Source organism: Squalius cephalus, assembly GCF_949319135.1.
Source record: "Squalius cephalus genome assembly, chromosome: 2".
Lineage (NCBI taxonomy): Eukaryota > Metazoa > Chordata > Actinopteri > Cypriniformes > Leuciscidae > Squalius > Squalius cephalus.
Genome location: NC_137123.1, coordinates 23,268,229 through 23,296,075, shown reverse-complemented (window position 1 = coordinate 23,296,075; position 27,847 = coordinate 23,268,229). Strand labels below are relative to the sequence as shown.

Here is a 27,847-nt window from a genome sequence, read left to right as displayed (position 1 = left end):
TTTTGATGTTTGATTCTCCATGTCAAAACGTCTTCTCTTTTAATATATATATTTATATATATATTAGGTTGCTGGGTCTTTTTTCACAACTTGAGAAATCTCTACAATTCATATGATCAAAAATGGCATTTATTGTGTAGGAAGGAAAACAGAAACCAAAAACAGTTGAGGCTCACCTTTAAGTATAAAAATTCTCAATATGAAACATTCCTAAAATATTGTAAACTATGAAAATAGAAGAAAACATCAATGTAAAAGAGAAATACATGAAGAAAATTAAACAGATGAGTAACACACCGTACCTCTGGGTGGTGGATGCATAGCATACACTCTTCTATTTAATCACGCACAAATGCAAGCATACAAATGATGCATGGGCTCACACACGCAAGAATCCACGTGCACAGATACACACATGCCAAACAATGGCATGTTCTTTAGGTTATTAGAAGTGGATCATTATAAAACAGGTCAATAATGGACCTAACATACAGACTGGCCTAAAAACAGGGTACATGTCAGGAAAGAACAGTTAAAAAAAGAGCTAGAACAGTTAAAAAAAGAGCTAAATCATATTTATTCAAAATAAAATTCATTTTGGCGAACGATTACTAAACTGACCCCTAGGGATCTATGAAGTGCTTGTCATTTCACTGTATCCAGCTCAATATTTATTCATTTTCTTATTCTTCTTTATTAAAGCTGAACATATTTATTTTTTCGTATATTCGTAGTTAAGCAGCACTTCTTAGCTTAAACCTCATGAAAGGTTGCAACCAAATTGGTTTTCTGTACCGTGAAAAGGTGATATTTTATAATATATAACTATAATACGCATTGCAGACATCTTTTTTCTTAATGAGCATATCAAGTACTTTTACATTATCTGAAGAACAATTAGTTAGGGTTCTCGTGCTTCATTTAAACTAGCATAAATCAATTCAATGTTTCCATTAAACTCATTTTGAAATCAATTTGACATTTAAATTTCTGCTCTATTTTGACTTAACAAAAATCTGAATCTTATGCACACACCATCATCTGTACAAAAATAGTATAAGTTCTCAATACATTTTGAACACAGGGAATGATGCATGATAATACAAACATTCATATGCAAACTGTACTTCTCAGTTCTAGTAAACAGCTTCCAGTTAGTAGAGGTACAAGAGTTGACTGTTTTACACAACTTACACAAACTCACACTGCAACATAACTTAAGCAAATAAAACATCTCTGTTGCTTCATTAACCAGCATTTTCATAGTCTTTCTATTCCCTCATTTTTCTACATCACAATTCCCCTCCACTTCCCATTTCTGCTTGTCACGCTTTCCTTTCTTTCCTTTTTCCTTCAAACCTGTCTTTCACCTTTAACCAAATATCATCTTAGTTGTGTTACTTCATGCCCAAGTACTTCGTATTGAGATTATAGAATACACACCGACTTGTACCTCTATGCTAATTCACAGAGTTATCTGTACCAATTGGTCACATTAGTTATTTTCATATTAAATCACATATTTCTGTGCTCCCTATTTCAAATGCACATCTAGTACCATCCTTTTTCTTTCACTACCATCGAGCATATCTTCTCACAGCTGCTGTTCCTCATCTTCAGTGATGCCCTGGGCTTTAAGCTCCTCTAGTACATTGGCAAGATAGCCAGAATCTGGAAAGCCATGTCCAGTAAGATTGGAGCCAAATTCTGTCTTGTGATGGACCTCATTCCAGATGACAGTGTCTGATTCTCCGGTGGTGCTGGACGTTCCCACGGAGAAGATCAGCCGTCGGTCCCACGCCACCAACAAAAGCCTCAACACCTAAGAACCGGACAACATATTGATATCATTTGAAACCTTAAATAACAATTAGACCTACATTGAATCTTAATGTGTTCTAAGGTCCTTTTTGGTGCATTTGTTTTAACAGCATTTTACAATATTTATGAGAAATTTGATTTGAGTATATCATTATATGAAATGTATAACAACATGTGAGAATTACCAGTATTAACTCCATTGACTTCAATGGATTTAATTAAATTCCTTTTAACTTACAACTCATGACTGCTCAAAACTACTAATTATTTTTCTAACAAAACAACATCAATATTACCCTGAAATGTTTTCAAACAAAATATATTCATTTTACTTGCATAAACAAAAAAAGATGATAAACAGTCTTAATCTCTATATCATGCTGCAGTGGTTCATCAATAGGTGGCAGCAGAGTAAAATGCGTACCTCTCCTTTTTCCAAACCTACTGTATTTCCTTTATCAAATTTAGACCATTTGGTCTATTAACGTTTGATCTACAAACAGACATTAATTTAATTTGTCATCATTTCTTGTGTAAAGCCACAGTTCACTTTAAGGTCAAAACAGACCAGCAAAAGGTGTAACAATTTAGTTTAAATGGTTATATCTTACATTAAAAATAATAATAATAAAAATCTGAAATAAATAAACAAACAAATAAAATAAATGATGTGTATTTTGAAAGTCTTAATGCATATCCAGTTTCATTTTTGTACTAAAAACAGAAATGTTGATGTATCTTGTCCGGGTCAAAACGGACCCGAATGCATTAGGAGGGTTAAAGCAGCGCTATGCGGTTTTGGCAATTTCTTCACTGTTTTCTCGCGGGTTTCTCTATAGAGCTCCCCCTACAGCTTCGGAATAGATATTTGACAACACTGTCGTAAAACACTGTCCCATCTTCTTTTTGAACTTTTGAACTTATTTAACAAAGAATCCTGAAAAAATGTATCATGATTTCCACAAAAATATTAAGCAGCACAGCTGTTTTCAACATTGATAATAGCAAAAAATGTTTCTTGAGCAGAAAATCATCATATTAGAATGATTTCTGAAGGATCATGAGACACTGAAGACTGGAGTAATGATGCTGAAAATTTAGCTTTGCCATCACAGGAATAAATTAGTTTAAAATATATTCAAATAGAAACCTGTTATTTGAAATTGTAATAATGTGTCACAATATTACTGTTTTTACTGTGTTTTGAACAAATAAAAGTTAAAATATGGAAAGAAATTGTACCAACCCCAAACTTTTGAACGGTAGTATAGAAAGTGAAGTTTTTTTCTTATGCTCTGTATGGTAGGAGGACTTACCTTGCGTCCTTTTTCATTGTCTGGGAGATAACAATGACGGGGAAATCCTCTTGCAGTGAAAGGCTTCCTTGGATTTGGATGCTCAGGACCCTTGATAGAGACAAGAGAGAAGATATTTTATCAGAAATGATAATGATGGCATGCAGGCCAAGTGTAAATGCAACAAAGATGCATTATATATATATATATATATATATATATATATATATATATATGATGTAGTTATACCTGTATCCCGGGAGGTATGTTGTAGATGATGCGAATGGTTTTGCAGTCTGGGTATCCTGGAAGTGAGTGCGGGATGACATGGTACTCCATCTTACCGGGTGGCTGGTTTCCTGTCTTAACTCCATATATTGTCTTGCATGTGGGACACTGCAGGCTGCCATCTTTGTTGCCATTGTTGTACATGGCCACTAGGCATTGTAGGTGATAAAGATGCCCACATTGCGCCAGTCGTCCAACGGACTCAGCACGTGAAACACTCGCTACACCTGGACCTTTATACCCAGAGGGTCCCAACAGAGTCTCCATACAGATAGTGCAATCCTGAAAGAAATACACAATGCTGATATAGAACGCCATTAGCCTGTAACAGTTACCCTGTTACAAGGATGAAAGTGTTCATCCTGGCCTCAAGAGGGCAACAAAAGGAGGAAATGGTTTAAAGTTTGTGATAGCATATAGGGAGAGAGATGGAAGCATGGTTATGGTTTGGGGTTTGATGAGGGTGAAAAAGAGGTGGAAACACATTGGGTTAAGGATGTTTGCAGAGAAGCTCACAGAGGACTCTGTAATGGGGCTTTAGAAGAGAAACAAGAGTTGTGATGAGATATATTACATATAGATATATTACTTTGAGATATATTACTTTCATTACAGAAGATTTGCATTACAGACTGTATTTCTTTTCTCACACTGCAGTTACACCTTCCATACCTCATTTCGCCTGTTTTGTTTATTTGTGTTTTGGGTTTGAGTTTGATATGTTTATTTGTTTGTTTACAGTATTGAGCTTGGTTATGTGAAATGTTGTTTTGGGTTTCATCAGTATGTCTATTGTTCTTGGTATCATTCATTTTCAATATATACTATTTGTTTTCACTCCCTTATTGAGACTCGTACTTAATTTGAACACAGTGAATTCCCCTTTTATGTAACTTATAGTCTATGAAATAAAAAAGCGAGATAGTTACAAGCCAACATGTAGATATAAAAGGTTAAGAAATGGATTTTATTAGTTTACATAAATGTTTTTTTTTACATCCTCCTTTAGCCAATAAGATGCTAAATTTTATATCCAGCCAGTCATATGTCCAAAGTGTGGTCTTTTTATTAGTTGGAGTGTTTGGTTTCTAAATGTCTCTTGAATTTCAATGGTTTCAAGATTTTGGCAACCAATAAATTACCACACAAAAGACATTGTAACTTTTTTTTTATCCTGGTAGCATATAAACCTATATCTAATGTAGTCTGGGTCAGGTTTTTTTTAACTCGCATAGTTTTGTTAAAGGTTGACATGACAAGCAACCGAATTTAGATAGCTAAGTCAAGTCAAATTTATTTATGCTTTTCACAATGCATATACATGTTAATGTTTGTAATATCTTAAGATCTTCATACATTATAGTCACATTTAGCAGATTAGAGCTGTGCGTCATGGTCAAGTTTACATTATGCGACTAAATATACTTGCCATTTAGCGGATAAAGCTGAACATACTTGTATATTCAACTTTATGTAAGAGCTGGGCAATAATAAAAATCACATTTTGCAATGACAATCAATCAAGCAGTTGAGATTTGCTATATAGTATACACTATATCACTTCACGCGAGTACTACATGCATGAAGAAAAAGTTAGATGAAATATATAAGCAACTTTATTTATAGAGCTGTGAAACAACCATGCTAAGATTTGCAATATTCTTACGTCCTACGGTGTAATTTGTTTTATTTTATATTTTTGAACATCATGTGTGTCAGGCCACTAGGTGGCAGTAGTGGTCGTTTTTCTGCCTCCTCCTTCTGTGCAGGTAAAGCCAGGTGAGGATGGAGAGTGTATAAGCCTCACTGATCTCCACTGAAGCAAGGCTTGTTTTCTGCTGGTTTGATTTGTTTGTTGTTGATGTACATTACTGCTGCTGTTCTGTTGTGAATTATTACAAAGCTTATTTTACTTATCCTGTCAGTTGCTAACCTGTTGTGATTTTTTTACAAAACTTACCCATTTTATTTCTTTTGGCTGTTAAAAGCTTGTATAAACAGTGTTACGTTGATTTAGACACCTTTTATTTGCTGAACCCAGTTGTTGTTAAACTGTTGATCTGATGTTTCTTTTGTAAATATTGTATATAGACCAAACTTGGAAGTTCTAGGTAGTGGGTTCCATTTATATTTTTGTAATACTATGGTTTTCTCCTGTTTAAAGTAGAGAGGGAGTCAGGGAACTATTTATTTCCTTTTCTTTCCTTAAGGTTAGTGTAGATTGGGTCCCTATAGTTAGAGGTATTCTGTTTTTTTTGGCTTTTCCCAAATCTGAAGTTATTTTACACTTCCTACACTTGTGTTACTCCAATAAACCTTGTTGTACCATATTTCTTTTGTTTTTGGTGTGACACTTTTGGATCCAAACTTTTGTTTTTATGTTAATGCTTTAGTTATTTTTAACTTTAATGTTGCTACCCCTGTCCTAGACTGGGTGGAACATAACAATATAGTATATATTTGTTTACGCGAGTATGCAGATAAAGTAGGATGTACTATACATCCAACTTTTCAATATATGGCAGGGTGATAATATAGTTTACATAACAATCGAGAAGTTGAGTTTTGCTATATAGTACATGATGCTTAACGTGAGTGTAATGTAAGTATCTGGGTAAAGCAGGATATATTTTTTATAGATATTTTTATTAGAATTATTCATTTGTTATCTGTTGATATTTAGAATGATTACACCTGTGAGGTTTTGTTAAATTTAGAACAATTCTGTTTTATACATTTTTATTAAAGTATGACTAATGAATTTACACCAAAATACTGTAGAATTATTTTGCACAAAATCCTTAATTTAAAGAAAAAAACACTTATTGCAACAGTTCTAACTAGTCACAATTACATGGTTAGTTGAATATTATTTGTGTGTGTGAGTGTGTGGCCTGGTAAACCCTACATTATGGGGAGAAAAAGTCCCCACAAAGATGGCAATGATGGACATTTTTGGTCCCTACAGCTTTAAAATCAAATGTAAATCAGCTTTAAAATGTAAAACGCCTAAATCTGTGATGGGTATTTTTAGGGGTAGGGTTAGTGTAAGAGGATAGAATATATAGTTTATACAGTATAAAAATCATTCTGTCAATGGAAAGTCCCCATAAAACACGAAAACACAACGTGTGTGTGTGTGCAGAGTTACGATTTGAGAGAATTTTTTAAGGTAAAATTCATTCTGAAATAAACTGATTCGGCTTTGAAAAAGACACTTTTCCAGTCTCTTTATGTTTCCCATAGGACCTGTAAAACCACACATATACAGCACTATTTGCCCTGTATGCACCCTTTGCTAGCAGCTCAGATATCTCCTAGGTCTGGGTTAACAGAAGAGGTTTAGATCACGTAGAGATTAAGGAAATAAAATAATAAGGATGTCTTACTTCTTCTGGTGAATTCCTGACCTTCTGTAAGTACCTCTTTACCACTTCCTCGGGTGTTTTACCTGGAAAACAAATCACATTTCATTTGTTGTGTGTATAAATCTGCAGAGTGACAATCGATGGGAACAGCTGTCGGTGGCCATTGCATTTCAGTAGTTGCCTCAAGTCTAAATCTGTCATTCCAAGCAAGACAAGGTGCAGGAAAACTTCCTTAGGGATTTTGGTCCTTGCTTCCTCAATATCAAATTTCAGAAACAAACTTATGCAGCACTGCAGTACAATGTATTTCTCTGTGAATATGTCAGTAAGTACATGTATTCTCACCTTTGCGGGCTTGTTTCTTGGTGGTCTTGCGGCAACAGTTCCCGATGCCAGGAATTGGTCTGATGTCACTCTTGCTGACAGGTGGAGGATGCAGAACCAGTTTTGGTGGACGGGTCAAACATACAGGTAGTCCTGCTGCACTCATCAGAATACCAGTAATACCTGCAATGCATCATAATACACATGTGAAATGTATTGTCAGTTTATAATTTAAACAATTAGGCCTACTGATAGTGTATTAAGAATGTGTCTTGTTTTCCTACCAGCTAATGCCGGATGGACAGGGCTGGAGCCATTAAGATTCTTCACTGGTACTGTCGGTACCCTAGGAGAAAAAAAAAAAGAAGCTCTATAAGGCCAGTGGACACACTGACTGCTGCCTTACAGAATGTTCTCCTGTATCTCCAAAATTCAACTCTTACCAAAGAGTCAAACCAACAGATTAAGTAATTTACCAGACTAATTATTTAACATCACTCACATGAGATCAGAGCATTAGACAACGTTCCAACAATCCAAAATCAATCCAAAAATCAATAAATTTTTTCATATGAGAAGCTATTTCACTCATATACACATCACAAATTCAATTTCATGCTGACTTTAAGAGACAACAGTTTGTTTCATAAAAGCAATGGACATGCTAAACCTACAAACTTCAAAACTGCAGTATTTTCCCCTCTTGAACTTGAAGATTTTATTCATAGTAGAGGTGTCGCAATATAGTGACGTTTCAGAAAATTTTAGATTTATATCATGTTAATACTACACATTTGATAATATACAACACCAGTAAAAAATAAATAAACAGTTTAAGATAAATCATCAACATATCAGTAGATATTGCGATAATATTGTTATCATGAATTCTTTTAGACACGATAATCGTGTAGTGACAATTGACAGCTCTAATTCAGTGTTAATTTCTTCTGTAAGATGATTATGAAATGTTGTGTAAAAATATGATATCACAGTTTCTTCATTACCAAGTATTTTCTTGCAACCTATTAAATTTCAAAAGTTCAACGTGAAGTTCTTGTTTAACGACTAGCATGCACATAAACCATTGTTCTTCTTCCAACATCAACAGTTATATGATATCTAGCTGAATGTACTTTTTGACACTTTCGGCTAAGTATCAAATTACTATTTTACTCTTATATAAGCATATTTTTGGTCAAATCAGTGTGAAAAATGGGGAAAAAAGAAAGCAACTCTAATATACAGCCATTTTACTTCCCTTTTCACAGCCTCAATGGTCTTGTCTGTAGTGTTTTCCCACGCTCATTTTCTTATCTCCTTTTACTGGAAGGTATGTTAGCCGGTGGGGTGGGGGGGGGGGGGGGGGGGTGTTGCTGTGTCTGTACGTAAATTGATTAAAAATGTGAATGAATGTAGCAAAGTGTGTTTGTTCCTGTCACAGCTGTTACTGGGTCTGTCTGTCTGTCTGTCTGTCTGTCTGTATTGATCTTCCTAACTGATAATAAGTCTAAAGCTGCATTCTCGCTACCAGCGACACGATCCCATTCATTTTAATAGAGGCCCGGTCGATTTCCGGCGACACGAGCGACAGCAACCCTTGGCGACAGGATGTAGGCATGTCCAGCGACACGACAAAGTTGAGATATGTTTAACTTTATGCAAATGAAGAGCGAATTCGGGAGCGACAACCAATAGGAGTGAAGTCAGAAGCAAGATGGAGAAGTCAGCAACTTTTCTATAATTTATGATATGTCTGTGGTGTTTTTTCCTGCCAAAATGTTTGTTTGTAGCGGCAAGAATACTGAATGGCAGAGCCGGACAGTAACTGAGTACATTTACTTGAGTACAGTACTTAAGTACAATTTTGAGGGATCTGAACTTTACTCGAGTATCATTTTTGGGGAGTACTCATGACTTTACTCAAGTACATTTGAGAGGCAAATATTGTACTCTTTACTCCACTACATTTCTATCCATAACTGTGAGTACCCATTACTTCTTCTAAAAAAAAAAAAAAAAAAAAAGGAAAAAAGAAACATCTCGGAAACCCTCTCAAATGTGATTGGATTGTGCAGGCGCCACTGATTGGGACAGCCTATCAGCAATCACCTTCAGCTTTCCGCCAAAGTCAACTCCATGGTCAGATTTAGATAAGAGAAGAAACCATGGACGAAACAATGGATGAAGACGCAGCAGGTCCATCCTGGGAGCGATATTTTTTTTCCCAGGATGGTAGGGGAAGACTCATGAATATTCATTAGGGAAGTCATCCCTGATTGGTCTTAACCCCAGTGACGGGTAGGTTTAGGGGCGGGGTTATGGAGGTCATAAGACCCCCAGTGACGGGTAGGTTTAGGGGTAGGTCATCAGACCAATCAGGGATGACTTCCCTAATGAATATTCATGAGTCTTCCACTACCATCCTGGGAAAAAAAATATTGCATCCTGGGAAAAAAAATATTGCATCCCGGGAATGTGCCAAGCCGTGGCCCCACCTCGCCAGACTATTTCAATTTTCGGAACAAGTTAATGATAGTTTTCGCTTCAAGTGTTTGCTGTGTTTACCAATGTAAGCACTGTGGCAGTAGTAATGCAATATTTAGAAAATGTACTCTTGTACTCTTGATACTCAAGTACTTTTAAAAACAAGTACTTTAGTACTTTTACTTAAGTAGACATCTGACTGTAGTACTTTTACTTGTACTTGAGTAAAATTTAGCAAGGGGTATCTGTACTTTTACTCAAGTAATGAAGCTGTGTACTCTGTCCGCCTCTGCTGAATGGTTACAACATAGAGTAACATCTGTGAGTGTCATTCACAATTTTTTCTAGGCAGGCAACCAGTAGTGGGAATACCCACTAACGACCTCACCACCAGCCACTGGTAACATGCAGTGACAAAGTCACCGGTAGTGTGAACGCAGCATAACACTTTATTTTCCAGATATTTCCAGATATTTCGACAGACTCACAATACATTTACAAATGCACACAGGCACGTCTCTAATGTTTGTAGTCAGAAAACATAAAACATTTTGAGATTAACAGTCAAAGGTTCAGTATGAAGGAACAGGATTTCACTTTTACTTCAAGATGAACATAGCCTAGAAATCTAGACGCACCCTAGCGGCAGCAAAATTTATTTTGCTTCCAGGGTAGTCTAGCAACTCTCCGTTGACTTTCGAGCTGGAAAACCCAAACTCTGGTCAGGCCAATCACATCGTATATAGAGTCGGTGGGCGGGCTTAACATAATGACGACAGAGTTGTGACGGTTCCGTGTGAATTCCCTGCTACTTGAAAACAAAGAATGGCTGATGACGAACAGCGGTCTTTCGAATCAGCTTTGGCCGCGACTCTGGAGGAATTGGAGTTAAGCTTTTCTTTGAGAAAAGAACAAAGAACGGCACTTAAGTCATTCTTAAAAAAGGAAGATGTGTTCGTAGTTTTGCCGGCCAGATTCAAAAGTTTAATCTATCAACTAGCTCCGCTGTTGGGAAAACGCTCTGGTTGGTTGAAGCGCTGTCCTATTGCATGCAGAGGGAATATGAAAGACAACCGTTTATCCCGCCCCTCGGATTGAGCCGTGTCTATGGTGAGTTGCCAGGCTAAGATGAACAAGGCATCCATGTAAAAGAAAAGCGGTAGAAAATCTGCAGAACTAAACAGATGTACACTACCGTTCAAAAGTTTGGGGTCAGTAAGATTTTTTAATGTTTTTAAAAGAAGTATCTTCTGCTCACCAAGGCTGCATTTATTTGATAAAAAATGCTAAAAAAAAAAAAAACTGTAATATTGTGAAATATTATGAGAATTTAAAATGACTGTTTTCTATTTTAATATATTTTAAACTGTAATTTATTCCTGTGATCAAAGCTGAATTTTCAGCATCATTACTCCAGTCTTCAGTGTCACATGATCCTTCAGAAATCATTCTAATATGATGATTTGATGCTCAAGAAACATTCATTATTATTATCAATGTTGAAAACAGTTGTGTAAAAAAATTTTCAAAATTCTTTGATGAATAGAAAGTTCAAAAGAACAGCATTTATTTAAAATAGAATATTTTCTAACATTATAAATGTCTTTACTGTAACTTTTGATCAGTTTAACTCATCCTTGATGAATAAAAGTATTGATTTATTTTATTTATTTCCCCCAAAAATAAAATTAAAATTCTTACTGACCCCAAACTTTTGAACGATAGTGTTTAATGTTACAAAAGCTTTAGATTTCAGATAAATGCTGTTCTTTTGAACTTTCTATTCATCATAGTATTATGAAATAAAATGTAAATAACTGTTTTCAACATTGATAATAATAATGAATGTTTCTTGAGCATCAAATCATCATATTAGAATGATTTCTGAAGGATCATGTGACACTGAAGACTGGAGTAATGATGCTGAAAATTCAGCTTTGATCACAGGAATAAATTACACTTTACTGTATATTCACATAGAAAACAGCTGTTTTAAATTGGAATAATATTTCACAATATTACTGTTTTTGTTTGTATTTTTAATCAAATAAATGCAGCCTTGGTGAGCAGAAGATACTTCTTTTAAAAACATAAAAAATCTTACTGACCCCAGACTTTTGAACGGTAGTGTATATATCCATTATAAAAACAACCAAATACTAAGAAAGATCTTGATTGTTAGGGTTTTTTAAAGCCAATTTTAATGCTTGTTTTGTCTTATTTTAAATAATTTTAAGTCATCTGGAGTCCCTCATGGAAGTTTGTTGAGGCCCCCTGGTTGAAAACCCCACTCTTCTAGATTCTTCCTGTTTGTTTGTGCATAAAAATGCAAAATGTGTGATTTAGAATTATATTTGAATAGCTTGATTTCAAGTGTAACAGGTACATAGCTGACCTAAATAGCAATGCCCCCGTTTACGGTTACATATCCTCATTGTCATGCTCCCTTCCTTCCGAAACTCAAATAACAATACGTTCTGATGCCAGCAAAAGATACGTCAGTTGACATAGAAACAAATAAAAAGAGTTGCTGTGTGACATTTAGGGACAGGTGAATCTGTAATCAACAACACCACAATAATACACACAAAAAAAAAAACACCACTACTGCCACATTTTTTCTCTTGAATGGAAGTTCTGTTTAAGGCACACTATTTGCAACATATGATGTTTTTCACACGAAAGTGAAAACTGAACCAAATATGCTGAAGTGGTTAAGCGGTAAAAGAAGGACTTGTAGAGTGTTTGCTTAAAATGATGAGATGACAGGTTACTAATGCATTTTAGCCAATCATCAACACTGCAGCAGTAAATTTTATTTATATTCCTGTTTTGTTTTCTATTGAAAAACAGAAGTGTCAGACATGGGAAGGTAGATGGCTGTTTGGATAGGGCCAATGGGGAAGCTTTTGACCTCCACTGACCCTTGATCTTGCCTCTACAACAGACTTGTCTCTTTGTTTTCTCTCTCACACATGCTCAACAACTGCTGCTCTATGACTCCAGATGGCTTCACGTCTGAGGCAGAACATTCCATTAGAAAGAGCACCAGACTCACAATATTCTCCTGCATTAGCACGTGTACATCTATGTCACTACACCTGTGTAGGATGATAGTTTCTTTTGTAATTGCTTTACAATCTAGCCTAGGTACAATTTGTATTCAAAATAAGATGAAAAAGAGTAAAAAATACTCCAATTCTACCTCTGGCTGCATCTACACATAGTTTATTCTCAAAGGCGTCCAGCACTTCAATCCACTCCAAACCTTCATCACCAAAAGTCACATCTAATGATTCAGGAAACACTGGGACACCATTGTTACTACATTCAATGTCAAAACCTTTTGCTCGTTACCCCAACTCCTTCCTAACATAGACATGCACACACACTCTACTATGTCAAACGCTTTAGTGAGACAGCATTGTGTTGCTAATGCAGACCAGCCCATGTCATGTCAACAAAGGTTGCTGCAGAAACCCAGCGTGAACACGAAATCACCACTGAGAGCTGAGGAAAAAGCCACAGAAACAGCTATAGATATAAAGGGGGTGGGGATGGAACGAATAAGACCATTCTGTCCCCAGATGGTCATCAAACAGAGCAGACATGGATGATTTAGCAGTGTGAGAAACGTGAGAAACACGCTCCTACACAGAGGAGGGGGGGAAACATGAACACACTCATACATGAGTGAGGCTGACACCTAAATTATATAGGCCTAATACACTGGTGATTTTAGTCGATTAAGTCTGTTTCTTAAAGTTCACAAAGTTTTCCTAACTAGGGTTGGGCACCGATATGGAGCCGGTGCCTAAGTAACTGGTATGTAACCGGACCGAATCAAAACGCAGATTTCGGTGCCACTAAAATGCCTCAGCTGTCGGTTAAAATATTTGTACTGGTTCTCCGAAACGGACGCAAGCATCATCACCGCATGTGATCGCTAGTTAACCCGATCGTTCACACCAGTGTGATTAGAACGTTCAGAACGCGTGATCATCAACTTCTAAATTCAAATCTGCGTTCGCGCGTTGGCTCGGCTGGCGCTGCAGAGACAGACGTTGAATTACTGTTAGCCTATCACAACTATTCTGGGTTTTCAACCACGTAAGGTTTATTTTAGGTTTCAGACATTCAAAAACACATAAATTATTAGCAAAACAACATTTATAGTTTGTAAAATACACACTGGCTATGGAAGCGCCAACAACAATCCTTTCAATTATAAATTGATGACGTGTTAAGATACACGTTGTGTAGGTAACTATAACATTTATTCTATTCTTCTCACACTTCACCAGCCACTTTAAAGTATTTCGGGAGAAGTGGGTGAACTGACGTGTTGACAGATTAGATACAATTCTCTGAACTGCGGTGCTTATAGCCTACTAACATGGCGCCCATTGTGCGTTATAGATCAACTAACATGAATGATCATTATAAAGGTTTCTTACATGACAAAACACATTCACTTATGTATTTAAGAATAAAAAATATCAGCCAAAGACTGACTGACATGTAACGCAACCAATCATAGTTGGTTTTGTTCCGCGTCATGTGAAAATGCGAAGTCGACGTCCTTACAATAACAGACCGGCGTATACATCTAAAAATTATTCATTCAAGAACGTTGTGCAAGTTTAGCGGCGAACTTCACATACTTTTGAAATCCAGTTGTAAACGGCGTTCTTCCACGATGGGTTTCGCATCACGGAATTTAAGGTGATGCGTTCAAAAATAACGCTCACCTTGTGCAGGACATGCAATAAGTCAGGTAGGTGTCGTATTTTGCCAGAAAAGGCAAACAATTTGAAAAGGATTGCTTAAATTTAAAGCTGGTTTGTAGCATACAGGTGGCTTAAGGTTTTATTGTGAATGTATTAAGTTAATATTTATGGTTTGTATTTGGACTAACATTTATATATTTAAAAAAATTAATATATTCAATTTTAAGAATTTTTCATTTATTTATTTATTTTTTTCAATAAAAAATCATTTTTTTTAATGTCATTCACCATCGTTTTGAAGCTCTTTTTTCAAAAAGTATCGGTTCAGGCACCGGTACCGTTTTAAAAGTATCGATTTGGGACCGGTATCGAAAGAGTAACCACAGGTTTTTCTTTGGCCGCTTTCAAGCTGTCAGTTCTGGTTGTCAGTGGAACACAATGACATCAATAAAGTGTTCAATTATGAATTAATTGTTTTAATAATAATATAATAAAATATAATTGAATATTGTTGCTTTTATATTTTGTCATCTACAGCAATAAAAGTGTGTCCATGTAATAAATCTAAATATAATATTAGTATATTAATATTATAAGACGTTATAATTTCGTAAAAATACCCTATTGGGAAAAGGTTTGGGGTTGGGAAGATGTTGTGTTTTTGTTTTTGATAGAACTTTTTTTTATTATTAATTTAAAATAACTGTTTGCATACATTTAAAATGTATTTTATTCCTGTGATGCAAAGCTGAATTTTCAGCATCATTACTCCAGTCTTCAGTGTTACATGATCCTTCAGAAATCATTATAATATGCTTAATAATATGTAACATTTCTTTGAAACAGTTGTGCTGCTTAACATTTTTGTAGAAACCATCAATTTAAAATGTATCCTTGCTTAAGTATTAATTTCTTCCAATAATTCTTACTGATGGTACTGTAATGGTATTGTATATGAAACTGATAAAACATGTAAAATGCCTTTTCTTACCCAGAGGCAATAAGTGCCCGTGACTGTGCCATGGCAATTCTCTGCAAAGCAGGTCGACTAAGCCCTGCCAGACTGGCACGAGGTGGTATAGGGGCAGCACAGGCAGCGGAGCGCTGAGAGGCCAACGTTGTTGAAGATGATGTGAAAACTGTGGATGGTGTGGGACTTGTTGACGTGTTAACAAGTATGGCAGTTGGCACAAACGTTGCTGAAGATGATAAGCTAGGGGCGGATGAAGGCTGCTGATTCTGTGATGGCAGAATTGGGGGCAAAGATGAAGGCGTTGGGCGGCTAGAGGAGATTGAGAGATTGGCAGTGGCCGATGTGAGAAGGGACAACGACTGATCAAAAACAGCAGAATTCTTGGCTTCTTCCGAGGGCATGGATTTTAAAGAGGTTCCATGTGGTAGTGTATGAGAATACGAGTTTAAAACAGAGGAGGATGGAAGTGTCCCAAAGCTGGCTTTCGGACTGTTTGGCTTTGTTGCACGTCCTAGTGTCTGTGAGGCAGTGCCATTTGCCTTTACACTCAACACCAGCATGCACTGCTGGCAGGCACAGGGCTGTCCGAGAGGAGCAAGAGATGATACCGAAAGTGTCCCGCTTGGGTAAACTGCACTTCCTTTTCTACTCAAGGTAGAACCAGAAACACCTACCCCAAGAAGAGCCCCGGTTGACCCTCCACCTGATGTAACCCTTCTAGCCATGCCTCCAGTCCCTGAGCCAGTACCCCAAGCCAGTGAATTTTTAGGCAGTGGCCCAGTAACTAGTGGGTAAACCATGTCTGAGCGTCTCTGGATGCGCCTCTGCCGCTGCGTTTGCCTGTTAATCTGGGTCATGGTCTGGAAGTCCACAAAGTAGCAAAAGCCCAACGATGTCAGGTCCAGCCAGGGTTGCTGTCGGTCCCGTGCCGCTTGCAAGGCAATGCTCACCTCCATGTCAAAGGCTGTCCAGGAACCTGCATCATTTTCCCACTCCCATATCCAACCTTGGCCTGGCGCTGAGGTGGGGTCATAGAAACTCCGTCGCACTGGTCTTAACGTACCTGAGGAGGTAAACAAAATGGTTATAGATCAAATATAATAAAAGAGATATAATAAACCAGTTAAATAAAGTGTTTTCTTACAAGAGAGGCAGCCAGTCAACATGTTACGCATCTAAAGGCACCAATATACTCAGAGCAAATTCTTTTTTGTTCATCGCTTTGGGGAAAAAAGAAGTTTGAAATACCTGAGCAGCAGTAAACAGTAAACGAGAATCCTGACCCCGCCTGCTGTGAGCGGTATTTAGATATATATAATATGTAAACATGTACTGCATGCTTTTTCTCTCAATAACAAAATGCACAACTAAACAGTTAAGAAAACATCTGATCATAGAGAATTGGATGTTTTTTGCACCAGCTTTGTAATTTGGCACTCCAGTCAAGTCACATCATGTTTATTTATATAGAACTTTATACAACAGGTTGCTTTAAAGCAAGCAGCTTTACAGCATAAAACATGAAAAAAAAAGCAGCAGTGTCACTTTCGGTTAGATGTCCAGTGTCTCCAATGTAAGCATTCAATCCTCCATTATACTGACTGAATGCCTATTGTTGTGCTTTGCGCATCCTTTGAATTTAAACCCATTCATCGGAGCAGAAATAAGTTTACATTCTCTCCAGTAAGACTGATCAGATCAGGATCTTGAGTGTTTAGAGTAATAATTCTTCCATCAAATTTAAAGCAGTAACTGGGACAACACATGCAATATCCATTTAGCTAATGCACAAAATGCATTTAGGAATTCATGACGTAGTGCTGGGACACACAAACAGAAAGCAAAAACCCATGTGAATAGATAGATTTGAGCATAAAGCAAAAGCCACTGAGCAGTGAGCACAAAAGACCCACTGAGGCATAAACTTTAGCACAAGAGGAGAACTGGGAATTCGCAGAGTTCTAGAAGCCATAAAACTCGTGAAAGGACATATTCTCTTTTTAACATCCATATACACCTACTAGACCTTCAAATGGTACAAAACACTTAATGTGATGCATGATTCTGTAGACATTATGGAACTTTATAAAGCATGTTCCAGAAATGAGGTGGAGTAAAGCAAGACATCAGTATGCTTTGATCATCCTTTATTGCGTTTGAACTCACTTTACCAGTTCTGTGCCTCAATCACAGTCATGCCCTCTCGGCTCTATTGTACATGAATGAAACAATGTCTTTTGTTAACAGAAGAATAGATAACTATTTGCCAATGCTTTTTTTCTTGTGCTGCTTGTGAGAAGTCATTTCACTGAATTATACAGTCAAGCTAATGATAAACACATGTATTGTGGGATTGTGTGGTATTTAACTGCATGCGAGTACCATATATGTCTGAAGGCAGGTCCACTGATATTATGTATCTCTTTTTGAATATTATGAATCTTGCTTTTAGACAGTGTGATGTGTTCAGGGGCCAATGAACATAATAATATGATAAGAAATTAGAATATATATATAAAAAAAAAAAAAATGTAAAATGTAATGTATTCCTGTAATGGCAAAGCTGATTTTTTAGCAGCCATTTCTCTAGTCTTCAGTGTCACATGATTCTTCAGCTCTCTAGAGTTCATGTTTTTACGTGCAGACGTCTGACCTTGATGGCCTGAAGTTTTCTTGTCAAAGCAGAGCCCCAGAGCATGCCTACTTATTGCGTAATCGCCACAGACAAATGGTAGTTCGAAAGTGTTTACCATTTGGAGCAAACTTTTAGGGAACGTTTGAATCGGTTAGGATCAGATCAGGATCTTGAGTTTTTTTATTCCTGTGATTTTCAGCATCATTACTCCAGTCTTCAGTGTCACATGATCCAGAAATCATTGTATTATGCTGATTTGCTGCCCCTTTGATCAATTTAATACATCATTGCTGAATAAAAATAATAATTTCTTTTAAAATAAAAACATCTTTGACCCCAAACATTTGAACGGTAGTGTATTTGCATGTGCCGATTTTTTGCATTACACTTTTGAAGAAAAAAAAGAAATAAAAATAACAATAATTACTTGGGATTAATTGGGATCATTTTTTTTTACTAAATCGGATTATTCTACCTATTAATCTAATTTAAGTTTCTCAACCCCGCCTGCACTGCAAGCAACATTATGTGACACTCCCATTAGTCGCCCAACAAGGCAATCCGCACTTCATTATAAACTTACATTGGACAATTGTCATATTCTTCTACATAGACAAATGCTAGATTTTTTTAGCCACACTTGGAAAAAAAAAATATATATAAAAAAAATAAAAAAATAAACATTTTTAAAGTTCAACATGTACTCTAGTAGACTATTACAAAAGAAAACCTCATTATATACGTCATTAAGTCAATGATTCCATCAGGATCTGTCAGTATTGATTGTGATGTACCAAAATTGTTAGTTTAAAACTACAGTTTCAGTTCAATATAGTTGATAGTCCAGATAAAACTATAATACTGTGCCTCCTCTCAACATTACGGCCAGAGCAACAGATGGCCATGTCCACTTTCACATGCCAATCATACAGCCTGCACTTAAGTTTGCAAGCTTGTGCTAGTATGTGAGTGGGAGTAAAAGGCTGTGTTTCAGCAGATCATAAACTGTGACATTGGGTTAAGGATCCCAGGACCTTTGCAGCGGCACAAAGCCCTATACAGCAGGTGTACAGAGACCGTCCATCTGTTCCATTGTTGCTGGCTCTGTGCTTCCATCATAGCCCCAATTTTCATTTCCCTTCCCTCTTTCAAACTAACAACTTTATTCCCCTTTCTTTTCTATTTTTTTTATTTTTTTTTTACAATTTATAAAATACAATAAATGCAATGAATTCTAAATGCAAAAATGATTCCATCTGACACGTGCAGTGTTTCTCCTACCATTGTTTTGATTACCAGAAAAAATACAACACTGAATTTGTGTGGGGAAAAAAAATTCATAGAATTTGTTTTTTAAATGTTGTATAAGTTTAATAATTGTATACGTTTCATGATTTTAATTAATTAGACATGCTTTTTGATTACAAAAAAATGACACCACGTTTCCGTAACACACCTGATCTGCGAGTACACTAGTAGTACCACCCACCCTGAAAAAAATCCCAGGGGAAACACTGACGTGTCTTATGTAGTGGATTATACCGCCTCTGTAGTATTTGATTAAATATGATCACCGATGGATAGCAATTTTGGGGGACAATTTAGCTCTTTCTTAAACACTCTCTTTTATATTTTCATATTTCTAGATTTCTGTCATTTAGAAAAGTCAGTCAGTCAGTGGTGGAAATGTAAAGATTTTAACCAATCATCAAACATTTGACCGTGACATAAATGAGAAGGAAGCTATCTGAAAATGAAGCTTGGTACTTAAAACTGTTGTAGATAAAGTGAAGATAAAGATGGGACCAAATGATTTTTAAGGTTTCAGAAATGAAAATCAGTGCTTAAAGTACACAAGCAGAAAGTAAGCTCAACAACTACACTACCTAGAAAATATTTTTTAAAGGAGTCTCTCAAGCTTAACCAAGGCTGCATTTATTTGATGAATTTTTTTTTTACTGATTTATCTGTGATATTATTACCATTTTAAAGAACCGTTTTCTATTTTAATATACAGTACTCTAAAATGTAATTTTTTCCTGTGATGGCAAAGCTGAATTTTCAGCATCGTTACTCCAGTCTTCAGTTTATATGATCACGCGATCCTTCAGAAATCATTCTAATATGCTGTTTTGGTGTTTAAGAAACATTTCTTTTAATTATCAATGTTGAAAACAGTTTTTGTTGCTTAATGTTTTTGTGGAAACCATGATACACTAACACTACCATTCAAAGGTTTGGGTTAAGTGAGATTAAAAAATATATATACTTTTATTTATAAAGGACACCTTAAAAGTGACAGTAACATGTATAATGTTACAAAATTATTCTTATTATTTTTAAATAAATGCTATTCGTTTGAACTTTCTATTCAAAGCATCAGCAACAAACATGTTTTCAACATATATATAATAGTAAGAAATGTTTCTTGAGCAGCAAATGAAGGATCATGTGACACTAAAGACTGGAGTAATGATGCTGAAAATTCAGATTTGCCATCACAGGTATAAATTACATTTTAAAATATATTAAAATAGAAAACAGCCATTTTAAATTGTAATAATTGTACACAATATTGTTGTTTTTTACTTTGTTTTTGATCAAATAAATGCAGCCTTGGTGAGCAGAAGAGACTTTTTTCAAAAACATCTTAATTATTCCAAACTTTTGACTGGTACTGTAGGTGTGTGTTTATGGGAAGGAGGGAGTGACACCAACAGAAATGATTCACAAAATGGTCAGCTTGAAAGAAATTATAACATTCCCTCAACTCTTTAGCCTAACCATGTGAGAGTCATTGGATGAAAAGATTGGAAGAAAAACACAATCCTGCCCGATGCGTGTGTGTGTGTGTGTGTGTGTGTGTGTGTGCGTGTGTTAAACTAATCTCCAGTCTGCAATGGAAAACAGAGTAACTGACAGCACCCCTGGGCCCAGAGTTTATGAAAATACATCCTAGCCTGTTGCACAATAGCAACCGCTCCCCATCTCTCCGCAATCTATCTTTATAGTTTCGTTCTTTCACTTGGAAGTGTGCTCATTTCCCTAGGTAGAGCTTTATGGAACTTCACTCCACAATGTGTAAGTGTGACTGAGCAAGTTAGTTTGCAGGTTTTTTAGGGCAAGTCTTGCCAGAGCGATGAGGGTTGCGAATGTCACTAACCTCATGTCATGGATGTTTGGTTGCAAAACATTACCTGAGAAAAAAAAATGAGTTTCAAAAATGATTTGGGTGTTAGTAAAAAAATCATTTTGGGGAGCTGCCTGGGTGTGTATCTCTAAAACATTATTCACTGTAGGCTGGTGCAATTATGTGTTTTTTTTTTCTCTTATGAACTAGACCAACACAAATGCCCTTTGTCCATGGGGATTAATAGGCAGTTTTGCTGCAAGAATTTGCAATCACTTTGAGTAACTTTAATCTGTGTCCTCTTACATACCAAGGCCTCAGTCTGACTAAAATTGTGTGATTTTGCAAGGCCGGACTAACAGACCATGATAATGTGCTTGTGGAAAAAGAAAACAAGGGTAGTGTTATGTCTGTTTTTTTGTACCTCTTTTATCTCACTCCCTCCCTTTATGTTGTCCAGTCATACAGTGGCCTCAAAAAAGTGTTTGGACACATTGGAAAATGTATGAATTTCATTGAAGATGTATTGCAATCTTTTATCTTAATTTTGATAAATAAATGGACTTTTCTATTTTAAATTGTACAACATATATTGCATGTTTATGCTAAAAATGTCACTTGGTCTCATATTTTGCTATTTAATGCGCAGACATTTTAAGTGTGGCATATATATTTAAATACTTTTTGCCACCAATGTATATCTGTCCAAAACAACAGCTTCCTGAGTGGAAAGTAGACATGGTTCAATGTGGTTTAAACTCAAATGAGTGCATACATATAAGTAGATGCGTGTTAAAAAAATAGGTGTGAGCTAGCCTGGGTTTCCCCATGCTGCCTTGTGCGCAGCGCGATTTTATTCACGCTGCTAGGCAGTCTGGATACCATGGACCAGATTTTCGCCTCAGTTAGGGAACCAATCACAGAACGGGGAGGGAGCAGCAAGACGATGACGACATCTATGCGACACACCGAAGCAGTTTGTTTATATCTATGGATCCAACATGACAGACGTAAAAATATATGCATATTTTTAGGAACACATCTACAAAAATATGCCTGTATTTCAAGTTGATAAAATAATTTAAAATCAACATCAGTTTATTTGTGCCCACGCGCCACGCCCTCCCAGGATCTATAACGTTACCTAGGCTACTTTAATTTTTTTTAAATTCTTCATAACCGCGCGCGCGATCTGCTTGCAGTCGTCGAGAGATAGATGCTGAGGAGTTGAAGAAAAGAATAGCTAGTGGAGATTGTAAAGTTGTCGACAATACGTCATCAAAAATAAAGTCCAGTGTGTGGGAGAAATTTGGAGTTATCTGAAGAAAATATTGTGAAAGGCTTTGCTGCAAACATTTTCGTGTTGGATAGCCGCAAATGTGGAACTTCATCCCCGAGGAAGCACGCAGATAACTGTGGTAAGAAAGCAGTTCTATCGAACGGTATTTTTCATATTTAACACTGTTAAGTATGTGTGGTGTGCAGGGCGTGTTTGAACCCAAAATGGTCAGATGTAGGCTAGACGAAATTGCGTGGCAGATAGTCTTGTAGCCGCGTCTGTTCGATTGGTAAAATGTGATAAGGCTACTCAGTTTTGTGGTAACGTTAGCCATGTTCTTCATGTACCGGCCTTTTGACAGCTTCGGCTGAAGTTGTCCTTGTGTTAATTGTCGTGTAATAACTTCTGTATGACCTGGCAATAAACATTTTTGTAAGTGTGTCTATAATTTGATAGTCTAAACCGATTTTATTTCGGGTGCGGGTCGGGTGTCGGTACTATTTTAAGCGGGTCGGGTGCAGATTTTAATTAGTGCTGTTGACGGAAAACGGGTTGGGTGCGGTTTTAAGCAGTGCGGGTACAGGCGGGTGCGGATTTACAAAATCGGACCCGTGCAGGACTCTGGTGTACACATAAATCTCTGACCCATCGTCGTCTTCTTTGTTGAATATCTGTCGCTCTTCATATACGTCATCTGGTATAATTGAAACGATTGGCTATGAGCTACGTACAGGCGCATTTGATAGACATTCGTAGCGCCCAATAAACGGCTCTGGGCATTCGTAAACCACGCCTCAAATACGAGAAAATGCACATGTGGTTCCCAGACCACGTCTCAAATACCCCTTTTCCACCAAGGCAGAGCTGGTGCTGGTTCGGAGCCAGAGCCTAGTTTCAAATCGGTTCTTTGTTTTTCCACCGCCAAAGCACCAGCTCCGAACCAGTAAAACTGGTTCTTAAGTAGCACCAAATCATTGCAGGGTCTAGAACGGAGCCAAGAAAGAACCGCTTGCGTCAGGGGCTGGGGGCGGGGTTACCGTGACCAACAAGACGAATATAAACTTGTGACCGCCATTTTTAAATAGCAGCTAGTCGAGCTAATAGCAGCTCGATTATAATATCCGTCTATGTAAGTTACGGCGAGCTGCACGAACGCGTTGGATTCCGATGTATTTTTGCAAACCCATGAGCATCCATAGTATTGCAACGTCCGTTATTGTTGATGGCTTGTTCGAGATGCATCGGAGCGGCGAGGACCGATCGGAGCTGCGGGAGTGTTTGGAGAGCATATGACTCCTTGTGCTTTTAGATCGCTATCGCAGTGCTTTGATGTCATGCGGCGATCGATCTGCGAGAAGCCGATGCATCTCGAACAAGCCTGGCGTGTTTGTGTTTGGCGCTACCGCACTAGCGGTTGCTGGGCAACATGAGACGTATACAGTGACGTAAGATCTGGCTCTGTTGTGGCTCTCTAGCCGGTGGAAAGGCAAACCGGTTCTTAGTAAGCTCGTCAGTCGAACCAACTCTGAACCAGCTTTGGCTCTGGCTCTGAACCAGCACCCGGTTCTTGTTGGTGGAAAAGGGGTAAAAGAGAAAGTGGTCTGACGTTAGCCAGGCTAGGTGTGAGCAACATTTCGTCAAAATCACTGAATGCAGACTGAAAGAGATAAGCACAGATGTGCTTTGACGTCATATTACATCATGTTAAAATGAAATATTTGCCACAAACTTTTTTATCAATATATCATTGCTTGAACCATACCTGAGAGGCACTTAACTGTGTCAAGACGTTTTAACAATTATTCCATAAAACAACTTACAATTATCTGTTACTAGTACTTTTTTTAAAGGGGTGGTATAATGCCCTTTTCAGAAGATGTAAAATAAGTCTCTGATGTCTCCAGAGTGTGTATGTGAAGACTTAGCACAAAATACCCCACAGATATTTTTATATAGCATGTTAAAATTGTCACTTTTTGAGGGTGAGCAAAAACGCATCGTTTTTGTGTCTGTCCCTTTAAATGCAAATGAGCTGCTGCTCCCGGCACAGGGGGCAGAGCTTCAACAGCTTGTGTCCTTTTACCTCACACAGACATGCACTGGAAATGTCAATGTTTATTTTCAAACCGGAGTCAGACAATAATGGAGAGACTCAAGAAGAAGTGACAACATGTAGAAGCAACAGGGCATTTCTGAATGGTTAGTTGATGAATTTATGTAGCTTATGTGTAGTTATCTTCATTGATTAGCATATTCTGTCATGATAATCTATAAATCCTGTTCCGGGGGAGGGGTTTATGTAAATTTTAGGGTTAGTGATGTCACTAACCCGGGAGGAAGCTCGTGTAGTCTCTACCAGCTGTTTGTTGTAGTCCTTAAAAAGTGATTTCTTTAAAAGCAAATATCTCCCTTTGCTTTGAACTTTGAGCGTTGTAACTTTGCAGATGTTGTTTATGCTCAAACAGCAACATTACACACTAACTAAAGTTAGAAAAGTGAAATCATAATCAACCACCCCTTTAATTGCTAGCAAGTAACCCAATCATGACTAGAATCTTCTTTAGTTTCACCAAGAGATACTAGCACTCATTCCTTTGCTACTACTCATAATCACAATAGTGTCAACTAACTAACCCATTGTTACTTATAACACATTTCTAAATGTACATGGGAATCTGTGGTTCAGTTTTGACTAGTATGTATTCTAATTGTCACTGGATTCCATTTCAGTTTTGTTCATTAGGTACTAGCACTTATGGTTTGGTTACTAGTAATTTCAAGTTACTAGCATCTATTCCAGTTTTACTAGTACCAGTTTATGAGATGCTAATATCCATTCCCAAATGGTACTAGTAACATTTCTGACAACACTTTACAATAAGGTTGCATTAGTTAACGTTAGTTAACTACATTAGTTTACATGAACAAATATTTTTCTTCTTCTTCTACAGCATTTATTAATCTTTGTTCATGTTCATTTCAGTATAATAAATTATTGATATCAAAAAGTTGTATTTGTTAACATTAGTTAATGCACTGGGAAGTAACATCAACAAACAATGAAAAGCTGTATGTTTATTAACAAACGTTAACAAAGACTAACAAATACAGTAACAAATGTATTGCTCATGGTTAGTTCATGTTAGTTAATACATTAACTGATGTTAACAAATTAAACCTTATATTGTAAAGTGTTACAGTTCAATTAAAAATCTTGCTGATAATGTTAAATGTATTGATAATAAAATTGAATGTTACTAATAAGACTAGTATTTTAGTTGTCAATGCTGGGATCGTGACTAGCAGCAAAATAAGTTCTACTGGTATACAATGAATGCTTGATGAAGGCATTTCAATACAAGATACTAGTCACAAGTAATATAATAGATCAATTCATAAAATAGTAACATAAAATAGAAACTAGTTCGTTGTAAAGAATGAATGTTAGCATGGCTTGCCACAGGTATAATGATGCGCAGCTGGTTTTCATCTTACCGGTGTCCTGTCTGAACTGATGCATGGAGTGTAGATCGATGATGTAGGGCGACAGGCGGCTGTCGGCTCGGCCTAGGACGACGCTTCCGCCGCGGGGATCGCTTCTTATCACCTCCTCTATGTGGTGAGACACGGTCGGGCTGTACGGCCGCCAGCGCCCGTGCTCGCTGAGCCATTCCCAGACGACCACGGCGGAGGCTTGTAACATCGTGTCCCTTCAAGTAGAACAGAAAAACGAAGTACGCATCTCTTTATTTCAACAACCGGTTTTGTAAAAGCAGGAGGACAGATTTGCTAATGCTAATGTAAAGCAATGTAAAGCACGGCAAAGTTGTAATGCCTGGTCTGTATAACGTCGATAAGACACACGAGGATTTGTTTTGAGCTTGAATATTCTGGTTCTCGGTATATATGCTAAGCATAAACTCTCAGGTGCACTCACATTTATGTAGAAAACGCTTATCGCAGTATCAGGAAATAAATCTCCGTATCACTTCTTCCATGGTTGGTCGCAAGCGATCTCAACAACTCCTCACGAGTGTCAACAAATAGTAAACGGACCAATATTCTTCTTTCTTCTTCCACACATACGGCGTTGACCGTCGCTCAGTTTGCGCTTATCCTTCTTACTAGTTTCTTTCTCGCGGCACGATGTGCAATTTATCGAAGATCATGTAGACTTTAAGTAAATGATTTCTGGTGAAAAGCTCGTGGTTTTGTGTTCCGCGCACTGAGTTGATAAAGTGACACACAACACCTCCCCATCATCACAGTTTAGTAATGCTGTGAGTAATGCTGCCTGAATTGGTGCTGGAAAGTCCGACTCATATCCACGAATCGGTTCTTTCGAACAGCTCATTTTATTGAACCGCTTAAAAAATGAGCGTCATCTCAACGTGATGATACATGCTCTAAAATACACGAGTCCGTTAGAGAAGGGCTGAATTTCGAATAGAATAATAGTAGGCTGCCATATTGCTCTTAATCATATTTCATATCTTTGTATAGTATGATAGTGTGATGTTTATCATTCCGCCCAAAATCAGAAAACAGTCACGGTTCAGTTAAGCGCTCGGACCGATTCAGTTCGATTCGTGTAAGACTTGTTTTGTGAAGTGGTTCAATTGATTCATTAAAATGATATGACTCAAAGGAACGATTCATTCACAAATTAGACATCAAACTTTAACGCGCACCACAGAGGACGAAACCTGTTTGGTTGGTCATGTCATTGCATGTACTTTGCTGGCGAGTAAGCAGCGATTTTGTGTTGCAACGGAACGGAACAAACAACAATCATACAACTGCATAAAAGAGAAATGACTTTATTTAGCCTGTTTGCCTAAATAAACTGTCAACGTTGCAATCTGCTGAAAAACTGTGCTTTACTTCTAAACATGATAAAATATTAAAACCTTTTTTTATACGTAACTAAAAGTCATGTTAAATCTATGGAAGCTTGTTTCCATCACTGAATAAAAAAGTAAAAACATAATTGCGTGTTTTTATCTCACAATTCTGACTTTTGAGTTATAAAGTCAGAATAGACCTAATTCACAGTAGCGCCACGTTTTTCTTCAGAATTGGACTTTATATCTCACAATTCTGATATAATAGCCTAAACCGCAATTGCGAGATGTTAACTGTGAGATAATTGTGAGATAAAAAGTCGCAATTATCTAATGTTTTTATTCCGTGTCAGCGAAGCTACTGCTGTTTTTTGTATTTCTATCTAGAATATTTTATTGCCCAATTCATGTTTTAAATCCTGAAAATAAATACAACAATTGAATCAAGTTCCCATGCAAAAAAATATGTGCCATGGAGCAGACAAATTTGATAATATTACAATCTATATTAGGCCTAATATAAATATTAAAATATGTATTTGTTGAGGAAAATATTCAATTCTGAATGAAATACTTTGCATCTAACATTTGCTTTGGAAAAATAAATTAGCATAAAACAAATCGGGCAATGCAATGATGCTTTGTGACACTTTGGTTCAAGACCCGAAGTTCC

At 37.0% G+C, this 27,847-nt stretch overlaps 1 protein-coding gene across 1 annotated transcript; it reads right to left on the bottom strand.

Moving 5' to 3' along the window:
* Positions 1–71: 71 nt before the first annotated feature.
* dtx4b (deltex 4, E3 ubiquitin ligase b) lies at positions 72–26,646 on the bottom strand. The gene is made up of 9 exons (XM_079864691.1): positions 26,268–26,646; positions 25,826–26,040; positions 15,305–16,349; positions 7,381–7,442; positions 7,118–7,279; positions 6,794–6,855; positions 3,366–3,686; positions 3,138–3,227; positions 72–1,822 (listed from the first exon to the last, which is right to left on the bottom strand). Coding segments are annotated over exons 1-9 (2,187 nt in total). The 5' UTR covers positions 26,270–26,646; the 3' UTR covers positions 72–1,594.
* Between the last annotated feature and the right edge of the window lie 1,201 nt (positions 26,647–27,847).